At 38.4% G+C, this 13,995-nt stretch overlaps 1 protein-coding gene across 22 annotated transcripts in view; it reads right to left on the bottom strand.

Moving 5' to 3' along the window:
* The window catches only part of TMCC1 (transmembrane and coiled-coil domain family 1), a 243,240-nt gene that overhangs the window by 38,008 nt on the left and 191,237 nt on the right, over positions 1–13,995 (bottom strand). For 2 of the 22 annotated variants that reach the window (XM_067043386.1, XM_067043384.1), the window contains exon 2: positions 2,670–2,875. The exons of 17 other annotated variants lie outside the window; for them this stretch is intronic. In XM_067043386.1, the coding sequence (XP_066899487.1) occupies positions 2,670–2,726 (57 nt within the window). In that variant the 5' untranslated portion in view covers positions 2,727–2,875. Of the gene's footprint in view, positions 1–76; positions 163–2,669; positions 2,881–9,898; positions 10,069–13,995 lie in introns of all 22 variants that reach the window. 3 more of the 22 variants (XM_067043385.1, XM_067043383.1, XM_067043387.1) reach the window with 3 other exon arrangements.

Below are 13,995 nucleotides of genomic sequence, written 5' to 3'. Positions count from 1 at the left end.
GGCGGCTGTTAGAAGGAGCCCAAAAGGACTAGCTCTCCAGAATCAATGGGCCCAAATGTACTGAAAATTTACTTACTCAGCACAGACAGCTGACCAAATTCCTCCTGTCCTGTACAAGCCCCATCTCCCTCTTGGATACTGTCCTCATACAAGTACACTTTGCTTTAAGCAAAACATATATATGAAAAAAGATTTGCACAAGATGTAAACTGGGGGTATTCTTCCTTTGCTAGAGGATTGATTACAGTATTTCTTTAAATAATAAACCTCTCCTAGTGGGTTTAAAGCATGAATTAATTCACAAACACTCTACACACATAGTTTTGTTTAGAAGCATATCTATGTACAACAAAGTACATCTGTATTTCAATTTAATTATATGAATATCATCTTAGTATTCGGACATTACTGTATTCCAATTCATGCTTTCAGATTATGGTCATCTGAAAATGTTGGCAAGAAAAGGTAATTTAAGTGGCTAGATATAAAAATCCAATTGTCATCACAGTGTCTTTTTTATCAAATCATGTCAACGTTGATGCAATCATTCTCTCTGTTCTATTAGGAGCACTTAATAGGTAGCTGCAGACAGGTGAAGGAGGGAATGGGAGGGTACCGCTGAAAGGGCAAGGATGAACGTGGACACAGACAGTAAGAGGTTAGTAATTAACAAGTCAATGACTAAGTTCAGGCCTTTTCCTTTCATTTTTTTTTTTTTGCAGTACGAGGGCCTCTCACTGTTGTGGCCTCTTCTGTTGCGGAGCGCAGGCTCCTGATGCGCAGGCTCAGCGGCCATGGCTCACGGGCCCAGCTGCTGTGCGGCATGTGGGATTTTCCCAGACTGGGGCACGAACCCGTGTCCCCTGCATCGGCAGGCGGACTCTCGACCACTGCGCCACCAGGGAAGCCCAGTTCAGGCCTTTTGAAGCTCAAATTTTGTGAGTTCTATCTAGCAAAAGATTTTTATTAGGCAAGGGACTCCAAAACACATACAATGACTATCCTCTGGTATGCATGAGTGATCATTCAAGGAAGTTGAAGAAAAAGGCAAATTGTTCAGATTTGAAAACATACACTATCATGCTTCAAAGCCATTAGCCAAAGCTAAGGGGAGGTCATGTTTCTCTCACTCAGGAGAAAAAAGTCCTTCAAGAAGGCGCCCCTGGGTGTGGCTTGTGGTGGTGAATTAGGGAAGGGCCCTTGAAAAAAGGCTTTAGAAACTTACTCTCTATTGAGTAGTAACTGAAATAAATAATAAAATAACAATCGCAGGGAAACAAAAATTCCCAGTAGGAGTGACAGTGTACAAGTTTACCATCCTGGAGACTAAGGGCACACTCTTCTCCTTGGTTCCCATCCCTAATCTGTCACCAGTAAACAATCTGCTAGCAAGAACTATATGTAGGTTACTCTCATATTTTAAAAAGTTGAATTAATTCTATAATGACAGTAATAAAACAAATGTGAAATATTCATGAAATGCTGATAATTAACTTGTCAGTCTAGAGATGATTCTCCTTTTTTCACCTTGGCCGTATCGCCTCAGTTTTACTGTTTGAGCAGGGACTATGCTGATCTCTAAAACACATTTAGTTCATTACTGGATTCAATATATTACTACTAATGTGAACAGAAACAATATTATTTTCCTTCTAGATGAACAAACATGAAATACTGTACATTTAAATAAAAGCAAAAAATAATTTAAAACTGAAATTAATAACAAAAATGACATTATGCTCTACTAATAAAAAGAATATGCAGAATAGTTAGGGACTAGCACAGTAACTGTTTTGTGTCACTTCTCCATCTGCCCTGTTCATCTTTCGGTGCTAATAAGCAGTGAAAGGGCCAGAGGGAAGGCAGCAGAAGAGAGGATGAGCCAGAGTTCCAGATAAACCAAGTCGCCAAGACTTGCAAGAGAAGCTCCTGGAAACCCACTCTCTTCAGTTCCTTCGGTTCATTCTCTTAAGCTGTACAGAGTCCCCACTGTGTGATTTTCTTTCTGAATGGAATTTCAGATCCCATAACTATAGTATGTAATATGACCCTGATTGTGTACTTACGTTTAATAGCTCAAAATCTACCACGGTATAAAAGGAAAGCAATATGAAACGTCTCTAGATCTAAGACTACAAGCTTATGCGTGGTCTAGTTTTCTTAGGTTCTTTCTTATTACTTGAATATCAACTTATATGCATTCTTGTTGTCTAAAGAAGTGTAGACATGGAAATCAAGTTTAACTGTTACTCTGGGAGGAAAGAAGTTGATCATACTGCTCAAAAGATGGCTTCGGGACTAGAATCAAGGTTTGTTGTTGTTTTTTAAATTATTATTTATTTATTTATTGAAAAATAGTTGCTTTACAATGTTGTGTTAATTTCTGCTGTATAGCAAAATGATTCAGTTACACATATATAATACATTCTTTTTTTTATTATATTCTTTTCCATTATGGTTTATCACAGAATACTGAATACAGTTCCCTGTGCCATACAGTAGGACCCTGTTGTTAGAATCAAGGTTTGATTACATCTCTAAAACTGAAAAAACCTGAATAAAGTTTCAGTATAATTCTTTACAAATCATCAGTTCAGATGTGTCTTTATTTCCCTGCACAGTAACTAAAGAAATAAACCAGACTGTCTTTACTCTGACTTTTGTCCTACCTGGCTGTTCAGAGCCCCACTATGTCCTTCCAGTGTGTGACTCCCACTTAGAATCATCAATATGGCTGCAAGAGTACAGCTGACAGAATCCACTGTCCTCGGCCTTGAGAAAGAAAGCTAACCCATAGCTTCAGCAGGAGGGTAGTTTACACTTGAAACCATCAATCACTCGATTACTCTGTAACTCCTCCCAATCTTGGCAGGCACTGTTCTTAAAAAGGAAGGAGAGAGAGCAGGAAATCGGGAGAGGAGGGGAGGGGAGAGAAAGAGGAGGAAAGAGAAAGATATAATGAACTACAGAATTATAGGACAGGGGTTGTGCATACTCTCTCGGTATCTTTTGGACTATGAACCAAGTCCTTGGTGGACTGAATACTTAGCACTGGAAGGGCCTGACTTAGCCTTGAGTTGTGAACGTACCACGTGAAAAGTTCTCTTTTCCAACAGTCTTTGCTACCATACTAGGCTATCCACATAAAACAACAAAATATTAGATTCCTACTTCACTCCAGACAAACAACTACTGCAAATTTGAAATGTGTAATTGCAAATGTGAAAAGCACATTTAAAACCTTTTAGAAGGCAGTACTGGAAAATAGGAAAGGGTTTTCTTATACAGGAAGAGGCATAGATCAGAAAAACAAGACAAGTAAGTCTGGCTACATTTAGTGTAGCCGTGAAGCATGGATTCTGGCATAAACTGCTTGGGTTCGAAACTGGCTTTGCTCCTTACTAGCCATGTGACATTGGGCAAGTTATTTAACCTCTGTCTATATCCATTTCATCAACTGTAAAATATGGATAATACTAATGCCCATTTTCAGAAGACTGTTGTGAGGATGAAGTGAGTCAATGAACATAAAAGCTCTCAAAACAGTACCAGGCACAGTGTAAGCTGTTAGTACTGGCTATTATTTTTGTACCATGTTAAGTCGTTCTTTTTGAAAAATTCAATTATTAAAAGATTCCAGAACATACTTCCTTCCAAGATCTTTCACATTTCAGGCATAAACTAGGGGATATGAAGAGCCTGAACCAAAGGAATAATGTAATTCAACATTACATGAAGTAACAATAGTCATCTTTCTCGACAGTTGGTCTTGTGGCTAGGCAGCTGCTTGCCTAATCTTCCAGTTCTCACAATAACCCTACAAAGTAGACACTGTTATCACTAATTTACAAGTGAACTGACTCTGAGGTGCCTCCTATTACCTTATCACTTGGCAATTTGACAACGGCAGCAGCAATATCACCTTCACAACAGGGTTTCCTATGACCATACCCCCTGAAGGGCTTTCAAATCTCATCATACCCACTAAAAAGCAAGCAGCAGCCCACTTATTGCTGAGGTTAGAATTAATTTGTATAGAAAAAACTAGGACCAAAAGTCAGTCAGTTAAACATATTTTGACTACTTATTATAAGTTAGGCAATATGCTACAAGGCTAGAGATATGGTCAGAAGCCACAATTAATATCTAACTGTTGCTATAACAAGCAGACTATACTGCTTTGTTTGTACTTTGTCTCTTACTATTAAATCATTGTTGAAACTATCTGTTCACTGATCTGAATTAACTGACCAGAAAAGAGCCCAAGAGAAAATTTTCAACAGCTGTACCTCAAAACACTGATTAATCAAGGAGAGAACTGGAGCCATCTACGGCAGAGTTTTGATAAAGCTTTATAATGGCTTTCAATTTTCATTTGCAAATATATTAAAGATCTGTCGACTTTCTCTAAGTGCATTAAAGTGTTAGAACACGGCAGGACCCAGCTCTGAGAACAGTCATATATAAAGGCAACACGGTGGAAAGGGCACTTTCAAGAGTAAAAGGACCTGGGTTCAAACCTGACTCTGTCACCTCACAGCTGTGTGTCTCTGGGCCATCTACTAGTTCTCTTTGAGCCTAAGTGTTCCCTTCCATACAATGGGGCTATCATTTTCTCATGAGATTATTTGAAAAGATGTTAAATGTGTGTTATGCCTGCCAAGCAAGGTAAGCATTTAGAAGTTACCGTTTTCTATTTCTTACCTGGTTGATTACTCAAAATCCAAAATATGGATATTTGTAGCTAAAAGAGATTCAGAAATCCCTGACTTGACATTGCTATCGTCAATAAAAGACACAGTCCCATTCTGCTTACTTAGTATGATGAAGTCATTTTATGTATGCTTTATACAGTATTGTCTCTCTCAGGCAATCTCATACTCTGCACATTAAATAATCCATATCTTTTCTGAGAAAATGAAGAAGGAATTTTATGATAAAAGCAGAAGGGGGTAGAGAGTGAGGAAATCTTTGTAATTAATCTGAAAACAAATACAAGCTTGACTATTTGGGTTTTTTTGAAAGTGTATCTTTTCCGAAGCCGATTTCACAGCATGGCTTGTGCCAGTCGCCTGTGCAAGTTGATGCTGGGGCACCTGCAGACCACTGTTCTGCCAAATATTTTCTCAGAGATACAGTGGCCATGTTTCGAATCAAAATTGGAGTGTATGGTTCAATTCAAGTACACTTAGTGGGGGCAGTAAGATAGAATATTTGATTTGGGGGAGACCACTCCCCAAATCCAATACAAATGGTAATCCCTAGAGATTCTTAATCTTGGCCCTAAGAACCACACAGGAATCTACCTTCTAATCGATAATAAACATGAAGAGGCTCTGGTTGGTCTTATAAGCTTTTCTTCTTCTGCCAGGCGGATTGTGTCGAGGATATAGAACACAAGAAAGAGTCCTGCCTTAGGTGTTACACAGCTCTGGATCTGAATTTTGCATCATCTCCTTCAGGCTCGCCTTTCCACCTCCCCCATGCCGTTGTGAAGAAAGTATCTTAATCGTGACAATGTTTTTTCACCTATCTCCACAGTCTCACTGTAGAAACAAATGCCCTTCCTCCTCACAGTCAGCACAACTCTGTTGAGCAAATTTCTCCTGTGCGATTCTGACCGACGTTGAGTTTACCATCTTGTGAAATGGAGAGGAGATCTCAAGTGGGTGTAATAGAAAATAAAAATAGACTAAATTCCACTAGCCCACAGCAAGCAAGCCTTTTCTCTAAGCATTCCATATTCTGCTTTGGACCTAAAACCAAGATTCAGGTCATAGTCTAAAAAACAGGCCTTTTCAGCTGTCATAAAATTTTTTTCTTAATTTGATAGATAATTCTTATACAGACCGAAGTTTCCTATAAGTTCTAGGAATCACCTTTCCACTTTTTTTACACAGAACGTTGGTACATGAAACAACCCTAGGTTATGTGGAGATGTGTCTGGATCACCACAAAGGGGAATAGTGAAGCCAAGTGAGCAGGGCTCCTGGAACCCAGATTACCTCTTCTTTCATTTATTTTATATGGGTATCCTGGGAAATTTTTGCTTAGAAAAAGAAAAGGAAACAATGTTTTATTGCTTATTTTTAAAAAGTTTGACAGGAATGCAAGGATGGTTCAACATCTGCAAATTAATCAATGTTGATAGACCACTCTAACAAAATGAAGGATAAAAATCATGTGATAATCTCAATAGATGCAGAAAAAGCATCTGACAAGATTCAACACTCATTTATAATACAAAAGTCTCAACAAAATGGGTATAAAAGGAGCATATGTCAATGTAATAAAGATCATATATGACAAACCCACAGCTAACATCATACTCAATGATGAAAAATAGAAAGCTATCTCTCTAAGATCAGGAACAACACAAAGATGCCTACTCTCACTATTCTTATTCAACATGACATTGGAAATCCTAGCCACACAATTAGGTAAGAAAAAGAAATAGAAGGCATCTAAATTGGAAAGGAAAAATTAAAACCATCATTATTTGCACATGATATGATTTTATACACAGAAAATCCTAAAGATTCCAAAAAACTACTAGAAATAATAAATGAATACAGTAAATTTGCAGGGTACAATATCAGTATTCAAAGATCTGCTGCATTTCTATGCACAAATAATGAACTAGCAGAAAGAGAAAATAAGAAAACAATCCTATTTTCAATCACAACAAAAAGAATAAAATACCTAGGAATAAATTTAACCAAGGAGGTTAAAGACCTGTACACTGAAAACTATAAGACGTTGTTTAAAGAAATTGAAGAAAACACAAAGAAATGGAAAGATATTCCACGCTCATGAACTGGAAGAATTAACATTGTTAAAATGTCCATACCACCTAAAGCAATCTACGGATTCAATGCAATCCTTACCAAAATCTCAATGACGTTTTTCATAGAAATAGAACAAAAAATCCTAACATTGTATGGAACCACAAAACACCCTGAATAGCGAAAGCAATCCTGAGAAAAAAGAACAAAGCTGGACATATCACACTCCCTGATTGCAAATTATACTACAAAGCTTTAACAATAAAAACAACATGGTACTGGCAGAAAAACAAACATACAGATCAACAGGACAGAACTGAGAGCCCTGAAATTAACCCACAATTAATTTATGACAAAGAAGCAAACATACACTGGAGAAAGGACAGTCTCTTCAATAAATGGTGTTGGAAAAACTGGACAGCCACATGCAAAAGAATGAAACTAGACCACTATCTTACACCATACACAAAAAATTAACTCAAAATGGTTTAAAGATTTGAAAGTAAGACCTGAAACCATAAAAATCCTAGAACAAAACATAGGCCTTATAGTCTAACATGGGTCTTGCAATATCTTTCTGAGTATGCCTCCTCAGGGAAGGGAAACAAAAGCAAACATAAACAAATGGCACTGCATCAAACTAAAAAGCTTCTGCACACCAAAGGAAATCATCAACAAAACAAGACAACCTACTGAATGGGAGAAAACATTTGTAAATGATATGACCGATAAGGGGCTAATATCTAAAATATATAAAGAACTCATACAACTCTACAATAACAACAAAATACAAACTACCAGATTAAAAGATGGGCAGAGTGGGACTTCCCAGGTGGTGCAGTGGTTAAGAATCCACCTGCCAATGCAGGGGACACGGGTTCCATCCCTGCCTGGTTCGGGAAGATCCCACATGCCGCGGAGTATCCAAGCTCGTGTGCCGCAATTACTGAGCCTGCACTCTAGAGCCCGGGAGCCACAACTACGGAGCTGCATGTTGCAACTACTGAAGCCCACGTGCCTAGAGCCCATGCTCCACAACAAGAGAAGCCACCGCGATGAGAAGCCTGCGCACCGCAACAAAGAGTAGCCCCCGCTTGATGCAACTAGAGAAAGCCCGCACGCAGCAGCGAAGACCCAACGCAACCAAAAATAAATAAAAATAAAATAAAATAAAATTTTTTAAAAAAGTTAAAAAAAATGGGCAGAATATCTGAATAGACATTTTTCCAAAGAAGATATACAGATGGCCAACGGGTCCAGAAAAGATGTTCAACATCACTAATTATTAGGGAAATGCAAAACAAAACCACAATGAGATATCACTTCACACCCAGTAGAACGACTATTATCAAAAAGAAGAGAAATAACAAGTGTTGGTGAGTAGAGAAAAGGAAATCCTTGTACACCGTTGATGGGAATGTAAATTGGTGCAACCACTATGGAAAACAGTGGAGATTCCTCAAAAAATCAAGAACAGAACTATCCAACTATTCTACTTCTGAGTATTTACCAGAATAATAGGAAACACTAATTTGGAAAGATATATGCACCCCTATATTCATCACAGCATTATATATAAGCCAAGATATGGAAACAACCTAAGTGTCCATTCACTGACGAACGGATAAAGAAGATGTGGTATGTGTGTGTGTGTGTGTGTGTGTGTGTGTGTGTGTGTGTGGTGTGTATACACATACATATACATACACACAATGGAATACATACACATACATATACATACACATGTACACAATGGAATACCACTCAGCCATAAAAAAGATGAAATCTTAACATCTGTGATGACATGGATGGACCTTGAGGGTATTATGCTAAGTGAGTAAGTCAGATGGAGAAAATTTCACTCATATGTGGAATAAAAAACAAAATAAAACAAATAAATGAACAAACAGAACAAAAACAAAACACCTAGATATAGAGATTAGATTGGAGGTTACCAGAGAGGAGGGAGGGTTGGAGGAGGGCAAAATGGGTAAAGGAGGTCAACTGTATGGTGCAGGATGGAAACTAAACCTTTGGTGGTGCACATGAAGTAGTGTATACAGAAGCTGAAATACAATGTTGTACACATGAAACTTACGTCACGTTACAGACCAATGTTATCACAATTAAAAATACACACACACAAAATCACACTCAAAAAATGTTTGAAAAATCGTTGATATACAAGTAATACTCATGACAAGAATCCTGGTCACTTGTGAATTTGGCACTACAGTCTAGTTTGTCTCAAACTTCCCTTTTCTATTGAGAACCACTTAAGGCCCCACTCTCTTTTTTACCACCAGCACTTTTCAGGCCCATCTTCATCAAAAACAAAGTTTTAAAATCACTTCATGGGTGACGTACACTGAAATGTGAATTCTGGTGGGGTCTGCTCTCTAGCTTTGTAGCTGAAGATCCTACCACGTGCCTCAGCAAAATTTTGACAAAAAAACTATATCATGGATCACTTGTGAATAATGGAAACTTTAAATTTAAATCTATATATGCTAAGGGTCACAACTATAATTTGGTTCTTCTGACATGGCACACTGTTTCACACCTCTAGGCTTCTGCCCACACGGCTCCCTCGGCCAGTCCAGGGTACATTCTCCTTTCCTTTTCTGGCTGAAGGAAACCCAGTTCAGGCACAACCTCCTTCAGGAAATCTTTCCTGACAACCTCCCTCCCCTAGCTGGATTTATGGTTCCTCCTTTATACTCTCATTTATCTATGTTTCTGTATCACCTGTCCCTGTCACATTATGCTGAAATGACTGCTTGAGTGTGTTGCCTCCACTGACAGTTCCTGAAGGCAGGGGTCACATCACATTCATCTGTGTGCCCCAAGAAGGTACCACAATGCCTTGGACAAAGAAGATATCAAGTAAATGTTCAATATAAATGCTCGCCAGCATCTCCTTAAAATGATCCTTTTAGATCTCATATTCCATGCAGTGACTGAGCCTATGTTACTCTGAATGGAAAAAAGTTCAGAATTTTTTAAGAAAAATATCTTCCAACAGATGATATTCATCCCTCCAAGGCTGCTGAGGAAAAACTGCTGACTGAGTTGAATATGAGTTTAGATTATTAACATCCTAAATGGCCAACCTGTTCCAACCCCACTGCAAAATATCCATTATGGAATCTAGGGCTGTTGCTCACAACTGCTTTGTCACAGGAGGACTGATTTCCTGGCTTATGTGAAATACATCATTGAGGATGTGCACTGCCAGATGTACTTCAGGCCTGATGTTTGGATTTAATAGGTTCATGTGAGCCTGGGAGGGAGGGAGGAAAAGGAAGGAAGGAAGGGAGGGAGGGAAGAGGAAGGAAGGAAGGAAGGAAGGAAGGAAGGAAGGAAGGAAGGAAGGAAGGAAGGAAGGAAGGAAGGAAGGAAGGAAGGAAGGAAGGAAGGAAGGAAGGAAGGAAGGAAGGAAGGAAGGAAGGAAGGAAGGAAGGAAGGAAGGAAGGAAAGAAAGAAAGAAAGAAAGAAAGAAAGAGAGAGAGAGAGAGGGAGGGAGAGAAAGAGAGAAAGAAAGAAAGAAAGAAAGAAAGAAAGAAAGAAAGAAAGAAAGAAAGAAAGAAAGAAAGAAAGAAAGAAAGAAAGAAAGAGAGAAAGAAAGAAAGAAAGAAAGAAAGAAAGAAAGAAAGAAAGAAAGAAAGAAAGAAAGTTAGTCCATAAGGAGCCTACAAAATCACAGCATTGATGGTGTAAGTATAAAATTATATTCTGCTTCGTTACGGTTAGTAGTTTTTTTATAAGCACAGATTCTTTGAGCTAGAAAGGAACCGAACAGGTCATCCAGTTAAGAAAATTTATTTCATAGATGAGTAGCAGATTTTAAGAGAAAAATCTCATCCTGATAACTAAAAGAATAAGTGACATATACTGAAAATAAGAAGAGGTACATTGTTCAACTTAACCAGGGGGTTTCAAATATCAGTTCACGTATGTCACTGGAAATGTCCAAGCAGAGTCTTCATGTCTGCATGTTAAAAATGTCATATGAGGATATACTGACTGACAGTTGGAACAGATGATCCAAGTTTCCTTCTAATTTTAAGGTTTTAAATTTTGTTAAAAAGGAATAGTGACTTGGGATATGGGTTATTCAAAAATCAATCTCACAAACCTCAGAATGAAGAATGATTAGTCTGAAGCACACAGATCTGCTAATACTAAAATTAGTTTCTATTTTTTGATCAGGTGCTAACTAGTAAAAGGAGAAAGGGACACAAAAATGTTTTCACTACTGAGGATTTAAAAATACTACTGAGGATTTAAAAATACATATAAAACCCATGTGTGGATAAGCCAATTTGTAAAACTGCCACCAATGAGTTCCCCTTTACAAGTTAATTCCCTGCAAATACTTTTATGACACAGTCTAATTAAGACAAAAGATTTCTAAGCCTCAGCTTAATCCTATTTATTTCAAGCAGTTCTAATAAAACAAAATTCTAAAAAGCAATGAAAGAACTTGGAAAGCTCCATGGGTTTGTGATAATCTGGCTTTCTCTGAACTGGCTACTGTTAGGCTTGTTAGCTTGTGAAGAGTAAAGGCTCTAAGTAGGGGATGTCCAAACTGTATATCCCCAATTCCACTTTATGGCTTAATTACTCTTCTTTCTCTTAAAATGGTCTTAAATATCATTTATTTGCTAACGGCTTCCAAATGCATACCACAGCCCATACTTCCCTTAACTCTAGACTCATATATTCAACTACTTACTCAATATCCCTGCTTGGATGTCTAACAATCATTTCAAATTTACTATATACAAAACTGAGTTCCTGACATCCCGCAAACCTGCTTCCCCTGCAGTCTTTCCCATCTCAGATAATGGCTACTTCACTGATCCATGGGATCAGATCCAAAGCCTTTTTTTTTTTTTTTTTATTGCGGTACGCGGGCCTCTCACTGTTGTGGCCTCTCCCGTTGCGGAGCACAGGCTCCGGACACACAGCCTCAGCGGCCACGGCTCACGGGCCCAGCTGCTCCGCGGCACGTGGGATCTTCCTGGATCGGGGCACGAACCCGTGTCCCCTACATTGGCAGGCGGACTCTTAACCACTGCGCCACCAGGGAAGCCCCAGATCCAAAGCCTTAGTGTCATCTTTGACTCCTCTTTCTTTCTCATACCTTACCCAGTTAACATTAATAAAGACAGCTGCTAATGCATATAGTACCTGTACTTACTGTGTGCCAGGCACTGTTCTAAGTTCTTTTTCAGTTTAGTAAATTGTTCAATTCTCACAATGACACTACAAGATGAGTATTATTATTATCTCTATTTTATAGCTAAGAAAACCAAAGCATAGAGAATTTGTCGTCTAAGATCACAAAGTAAAGAAGTGGCAAAGCCAATGTCTGTACCCAGATAGTCTGGCTACAGAGTCTGCGTTGTTACCCCCTATGCACACTACATTGCCCCAGCAAAATGTTCGGGGCTCTACTTGCCAAAGAGATGCAGAATCTGACTACTTCTCACTATCTCTCAACGGCTGCCACCCTGGTGTAAAACACTATCAGTTCTTGCCTGGACTACTGCAATGGTCTCCTACACTATCATTGCAATAATATTTTTTATAATCAATTATATGAAGAGCAGCCAGAGTGGTCCTTTAAAAACATAAGTCAGACCACAGCAACAGTCTTTTACATCTAAAACTTTCCAGTGGCTCCATAACTCAGTGAGAGTAAAGGCCAAAGTCCTTACAGTGGCCTAAGTGACTATGATCTGGCACCTGCCCCACATCCATACTCTCTCTGACTGCACCTCCTACTACTTACTCATCCCTTCACTCTACTGCCACCAGCTACAATGGCTTCCTTGCTACTCCTAGAATGCGCCAGGCGTGCACCATTTCAGCGCTTTTTCACTTCGTGTTCCTTCTGCCTGGAACGCCCCTCCCCAGACACCTGCATGGCTTACTCTGTCTACCTCTTTTAAGTCTCTGCTCCAATGTCACCTTAGTAATGAGGTCTTCCCTGACACTGTATTTAAAATTACAGCCTCTGCTTCCATTATGAACTCCCTATTCTAGCTTCCAGACTTCTTTTCTCTACATAGAACTTTTTACCTCATGACATATATTTTGATATCAACAAAAATTAGAATGTAAATCCATGAAGGTAGTGATTTTTGTATTTTGTCCACTTCTGTTTTTTCTAACCTAAAACTGTGCATAGCACTTAGTAGCTGCTTAAATGTTTCCCGAATGAATGAAATTATTTCCTATTCACTTACCTATTCAGAAACTATTTTGGGTACTGGCTATTTACAGTTCTCTTTCATTACAACCTAAAGCATTTTTGTTTATTGTAATACCAAGAGGTCTTAACAAGGTTATTTATAACTTTATCTGCATTATAATAGGATCATATTAAATCAAAGACTGACTTGTAATGCTCCTTGAAATATCTTACCATCATACATTAAGAATATTTGCCTCACTATGGAAAACCGTGTGGAGGTTCCTCAAAAAAGTAAAAATAGAGTTGCCATATGATTCAGCAATCCCACTCCTGGGCATATATCCAGACAACACTATAATTCAAAAAGACACACGCACCCCAATGTTCATTGCGGCACTATTTACAATAGCCAAGACATGAAAACAACCCAAACGTCCATCAACAGATGAATGGATAAGAAGATGTGGTAAATATATACAATGGAATACTACTCAGCCACAAAAAGAATGAAATAATGCCATTTGCAGCAACACGGATGGACCTAGAGATTATCATACTAAGTGAATTAAGTCAGAAAGGGAAAGATAAATAGTGTATGATATCACTTATATGTGGAATCTAAAATATGACACAATTGAAACTAGCTACAAAACAGAAACAGACTCACAGATATAGAGAATAGACTTGTGGCTGCCAAGGGACAGGGGGTTGGGGGAGGGATGGAGTGGGAGATTGGGATTAGCAGATGTAATTATATTATATACAGAATGGATAAACAATAAGGTCCTACTGTGTAGCACAGGGAACTATATTCAACATCCTATGATAAACCGTAATGGAAAATAATTTAAAAATCTCTATATATGTACAACTAAATCACTTTGCTGTACAGCAGACATTAACACAACACTGTGAGTCAACTATACTCCGATAAAAAATTTTTTTAAAAATATTTGGCTCAGACATCAGATATTTTTTAATTCGAAAGGCTTATGAATTAAATGC

Source organism: Kogia breviceps, chromosome 10, assembly GCF_026419965.1.
Source record: "Kogia breviceps isolate mKogBre1 chromosome 10, mKogBre1 haplotype 1, whole genome shotgun sequence".
NCBI classification, from domain to species: Eukaryota; Metazoa; Chordata; class Mammalia; order Artiodactyla; family Physeteridae; genus Kogia; species Kogia breviceps.
This window is presented reverse-complemented; position numbering and strand designations above follow the sequence as displayed.